A 5,835-nucleotide genomic window follows, 5' to 3' on the forward strand; every position below is an offset into this window, starting at 1 on the left:
TATCAATAATAACAAATTATCCTCACGTCTCTTCAGCTTCAGCTCTTCAGCAAAGTTTTAACTGGGAAGATATCGCATGAGAGGAGTTTGTTCTTTTTTCCATAGACTATTATGACGAGCAGTTGGAGGACTGACCATAAAAATCTTGTGTTTTCCACAGTAATTTCTATATACATTTCAAATGGCGTATGCACGACCAAGGCAGCTTCCATTTATTACGTAACGCTAAAAAAACGCCCTCCGATCGCTTTTTGTATGAAAAATATCAAATTTTTGTACATACCGTAACGCTTGAGCCTATCCCCCACCCCCCGGAGCGTTAAGTAATTTGTGGATGCCGCCAAAATTTCTTCCAAATCACTTCAAATTTCGGAGAATGATTTTCATACTTAGTCATAAGCATAAGGGAGCAAAAACTTCAAAATTTGCATAAGTCTTATGTCGAAGTAGGATTGCCACCACTATCTTTCGCTAACGGGTCAATTGAAAAACGGATCAAACAAGGATCGAAAATGGATCAATAGGTAGAAGCACTTAGAAGAGTATGTAAAGTATCTTCTTAGTGCTACAAAAACAGCATTGTGGCACTGAGAAGTACTATTTTATTGCTTTAGCTAGTATTAAAAACTTCCGAGAGTAGAAAGAATTTGTATACGCACAGCATGAGGGTACGATGCGCACTGTTACTCAATTTTAATTCTGAAATTTGGCCCGCGGCTCTACAAGTTTGGTCAGACCTATACTTATTACGCTCGTATATTTTTTTTATATTGGTTTTGGTGATGACCCTTTTAGAGTTACAGTTTTATTGACTCTTCCATTTTTGAGTGGTGTATCGGGTTTTTCATAAATCCTTTTTGATGTTTTTTTCTCGATCACCACAGTGACAAAGGCATCGTCGATAAATACTATAACTTCTGTGTATTTCGACCTCGACAAGGGCCCTTGGTGGAGTTGTTGAAATGGGCCATATCCTCGACCAGAATGAAATGGCCTAGATCAAAAGGTCAAGTTTGGACCAATACAGGATGAGGGGTTATAAAATAACACAATTTATTTGGTGAGTTAATGTACTTACAGAGACTTCGAAAAAGTGCTGACAGACAATGGACTAAAACACAATGATTGAATTTAAAAAAAAATAGAACCCAATAACTGAATGGCAGGATACTGTTGTAGTCTGTGAGGGTTGCTGCTCATTAACGCTCTCTCGTCACGTACCAAATGGAAGAGTAAATATCAAAATTCATAGGGCTCTCCGATTGCAATGTACCAGGAAGTGCTATGATTCACGAACTGTTACACTCTCTGAATATGGTTCGATCGGCAGTTAACTCTCTCTTATTCGATATTTTGTATCTCGATATCGAGTTAGAGAACTATAGTAAAAGTTGGTTTTCATGGCTACCTCGATGGTCCCTTGGATCGCATTTGCACTGGTTCTGTGTTATATAACTCGATACCACCCTAATTAGATGGTCCCTTCAATATCGAGTGAGGGAGAGTCGACTGTAATTACAACACACAACATTTTTGCATTAACGACAGTGCCAAGCAATGTTTGATAATCGAAATAAAAATAGGGTTCGAATTGGAACTTTTTGGTTCCCCTACATTAAAATACATAAAATGCATTTCAGCTCCGTAAAGCGTTACACGCAATTGATACTCAAATAAACGAACAATATAAAATAGATCCATGTTACAGGTAAGATCAGATGCCCAGCTTTAGAGGCACATTGAAGTTTGCGGTTTACGAATGTTAAAAGTGTTAAATTCTTTCAATCACGCCACGGACCACCGAAATTTTCAGCAACGTGATCGGCATATGATAAACGTCTCGAAGCGTTCTAATCTAAATTTTATCAAAAGCAGCTTTCATGTTTCATACGGATCTGCAATCTAAAACAAAAATAATTAACAATCTAAACAACTGAATAATTTGCTTTTGTTCTATCGCTTTCACGATTCCATGGTGCTTCAATGCGTATGATTAGCGTGAAATTATACTGCGTTTGTGAGATATGATTAAATGTAGGTCTCTGGCGTAGCCAACACTGCAATGTAATTGACCGAAAATTAATTTGCCCAAATGATCTGTGAATTTGATCGATATGAATGAAGTATACAGACCAACGATCTTTCGTATTAGAAATTTCACTCTTCTACTCATATGCTTATCCTCTCATCATCGTCTCTCTGTTTGTTGTTGTATGTAGCACGTGAAATTCATTGTGGGTTATTTCAATTTTCTCGTTTAAAAAGGCAACGAAACGCTGGCGAAATTGCATATTTTCTCCACTTCACACTCAAGATTTAAAAAAAAAAACATTTTTTATTGTAAATAAGCGTACCTTAACTAACTAACTAATCACACACTGAGTTACGTTAAAATGCAAACAAACAAAAACCAACAAATTTCAGTCCACTTGAGGGGCCACTCCGAAGGCCGATATCAACACGTTGACCAGCGTTATCAGGAAAATGCCAATGGTGACAAAATCGTTGATTCTGTTCGCCTTGCAGATCTCCCGTCTGTCGTTGACATCGTAGCGGCTGTTCATAATCAGCCCAACACCGACCGCAATCTGAATGATTAGGCTGACCGAAATGAAGAGCAAGCTGAAGTAGTAATACGGATGACGGGTGAATGACTCGATCACGTAGCGAAGCTGGTTGGCGTTGGCAGAAACTAGGGCCAGGTCCATCATGCCTTGGGCGAGGTTTTTCTTCTGCTGGTAGGTGTTGATGTTTGGGATTATTTCTCCGGTGACTGGATCTACGGGTTGTGCTGGGGGCTGGTTTCAAGATCGGAAGAATTAGAAACTGCGATTGCATATTGGTTCAGAACCCGAAAATCGTGCGTTTTCTAGTTTTCGATGGCTAAACGTGATTTTAGATGGGGGTGTTGTCTATCTCATAAGGGGACATCCATTAACCACGTGGTCATAACTGGGTTATTTTCTAACCAATATTGAAGGGATGCGATTCATGTAATTTGAATAAAAAAAGACAAAAAGACAAAAGACTGAGTAAACCTCTGCTTCTTCATGGTTTTCATGGGAAAGAGTTTTGTTATTGAGAATGATTTAAACACTGCGATTTACCATATTAAGTGTGATTTATATAACCTTAACTAAAAAGTACCGTAATCCGGGAGCAAATTGATCACTATTCTACAATTTTATCTTGTATTGCTCTGATAGATTAAGATATTTCAAAACTAATTTCGGCAAAATCAGAGTAATCTTAAAAGAAAAAAAATCAAATCATCATTTTCTGCAGCATAGGTTCCCAAGCTTTTTGGATGCCTGACCCACCTAGACATCTGGCTTAGTTTACGCGATCACCAATGGAAAACTGTGAAAAATACTTTTATATCAGACATTGCCAAGGACTCTTGTTTACACAATGTCGTGGAATCACTGTTTAATATTTCAAAAAAAATTATCTCCTACTAAAAGATGGCAAAAATTAGAAAGACGTGGTAGACATTGGAAAGGGTTATATAGATCATCTAAAAATTATTCAAATGTTTTAACATTTGACAAAGCTATTTCGAATCCTGGTACCTAATTCATCTTCAAGGGAAGTCAAATAATCGAGTTGAATGAAATAAATTCTCAAACATCCAAAATATAGTCAATTTTCAGTTTATCAGAAGAAATTTCGGTATTTCACTTCAAACAAATGAAGATTTACCAACAATTAAGAAACTATTCAAGTCGTGAAGTACAAAATACGTAGACAAATATATAAAGCTTCCCGAAATAAACTCCGGGCAGTCTACAATTGAAAAAATAGGTATTCATGAAGTAAGAGACAACATTTCGGAAATGCTTTATAGATCTTTGAAGCTGAGATCGCAGTTCGTTTACTCGGGTAATATTACAAACTTTTACACTTTTAATCAACAAAGGTACACTTTTAATCAACAAAGGTAGTGATAAATGACAGCAATTTTAGTAACCTTGAATGAAAAATTTTGACAATAAGCTGAAATCCTCTGCTTTTTTTTTACTGAAATACGTTCCACATAAATTGTTTTAAAAATAACATTCAACAATATAGGTAGTCAGAACTTTTCTCGCAACCTGGGGGTCGTGACCCACACTTTGGGAAACTATGATCTACAGTTTTGTTGAAGACAGCTTCCCCATTTTAGCTAATATTTGCATTTTACACTGCTGACAAAGATCACTTATATTTTTGTATCAATGCCCGACCAGATGGAAGAAACAAGATTATAACAGAATGTGTTCCCCTGATATGATTTTTTTATAACACCAATTGTTATAAAACATGTACCGTTAGTAGTTAAAATAACAAAAATTTTTACAAAATTTGCACCAAAATAAACTAAAATATAACCAACCCTGTTATAATTATAACAACATTATCACAGAATGTGTTGCAAGGATGTTACAAAATAACAAAATTATTGCTAACTATGTTACTGTTTATGACACCGGATGTTATTTACAACAAACTTATAAATGCGATGTCAAAAATATAACAAATGTTGTTATAAATGTGTTACTAAAAATATAACAAGTTGATAACAAAGCCATCTTGATATCAAAATTATATCAATTTCTGTTATTTATAACTGCAGCTGTTAGCAATGTGTTATAACCTTGTTATGTGGTTCTGGTCGGGTGGAGTACGTATGGGATACCCTGCAACTCTTCAGAAGACACTATCCTTCTAAAATCATGACAAGCCAACAACAACAACAAAAAAACGCACTTTTTTCGGGTCCTCAACCAGCGTAGATTGTTTTGAATTGTTTCACCGTTTCATTCACCTGATTCGACGATGTTGGTTCGACCTTAGTCGATTCCGCCGGATTGTTTTCGACGTCCATTCCGCACAATTTTACGAATGATTATTTGCGCCTGATTCAAACCTTTACCACAAGGGCTATGCTTCGCCGACAACAAAATGCACAATGTTAAAAATAGTCGTCTGAGATCAAGTCAACTCGAGCGATCCGATCGGATGCACATCGCACACTAAACCGTCAGTGAATATTTTGGGAGATGTGATGCATGTTGGCTCTCTTGGTCTGTCTTGTTCGTATTTTGAAAGTGCGTACCCGTTTTCGGTATGTTTTTTACTTACATCTGATCAATGCTCAACTGATCATTGATATTTTGGGGGCGAAAACAAATCAGTTGCGAATAGAAGCTTTAAATTATTGGGATGGATAACGATAAAATGAATGGAAAATGTAACATGTGTTACATATATAATCAAAAAGATGCAGGACTTTAAGACTCAAGCACTATAGATAATATGCCACTGTAATGATCAAAATTCAGGTCTGAGAAATGAACAAATTCTAAGCGACCATAACGATGAGGATGGTGCTAAAGCTCGAACTGGTATAACATTGCATATCTCTCAGGCGTATTTCTCAAATGTAATACGCTAAGATCATCTTTGGTAATACGTATTGAGAAGCTTTAGAACATACTTGCCCAACCCTTTTTGGAACGCGGGCCAAGACTGAGAAACAAAACAAAACGGCGTGCCAAATTTTACATTTCGAACAAAGTCGAAGTCAGTTTTTTTTATGGAAGAATTGAACAAAGGTTTTTGATACAGAGCATCTTCCTCACAAAATGGAATCCTTTATAAAATTAAGTTACAACTTGGCCAAGATTCTGAGAAAATAGTTGCCTAAGTTACACTAGAATCAAACCTTAAATTCTAATGGATATGCACCCCTAAACGTCCAGGATTTTACTAGAATAAATCCTTAAATCCACTTGAAATTACATGAGAATCCTGCTCTAGATATTGCGAGAAGACTACCCAAGAATATGTTAG

The 5,835-nt window shown here is 36.4% G+C and overlaps 1 protein-coding gene across 1 annotated transcript; it reads right to left on the bottom strand.

Moving 5' to 3' along the window:
- Positions 1 to 1,626: 1,626 nt before the first annotated feature.
- On the bottom strand, positions 1,627 to 5,235 carry LOC5578863 (ninjurin-1). Its single transcript, XM_001664022.2, has 2 exons — positions 4,808 to 5,235; positions 1,627 to 2,798 (listed from the first exon to the last, which is right to left on the bottom strand). Exons 1-2 carry the CDS (start codon positions 4,865 to 4,867, stop codon positions 2,421 to 2,423), a joined length of 438 nt encoding a protein of 145 aa, XP_001664072.2. The 5' UTR covers positions 4,868 to 5,235; the 3' UTR covers positions 1,627 to 2,420.
- Between the last annotated feature and the right edge of the window lie 600 nt (positions 5,236 to 5,835).

The sequence above is a fragment of the Aedes aegypti genome, chromosome 2, assembly GCF_002204515.2.
Source record: "Aedes aegypti strain LVP_AGWG chromosome 2, AaegL5.0 Primary Assembly, whole genome shotgun sequence".
Taxonomy (NCBI): domain Eukaryota; kingdom Metazoa; phylum Arthropoda; class Insecta; order Diptera; family Culicidae; genus Aedes; species Aedes aegypti.

What these genes read in the sequence shown, in the direction of transcription:
- LOC5578863 (XM_001664022.2), bottom strand. Translation starts at nt 4,867, where the DNA reads ATGGACGTCGAAAACAATCCGGCGGAATCGACTAAGGTCGAACCAACA. An exon ending in AACCAACATCGTCGAATCAG is followed by an intron (nt 2,799 to 4,807) that starts GTGAATGAAACG and finishes TCTTGAAACCAG; the next exon opens with CCCCCAGCACAACCCGTAGA.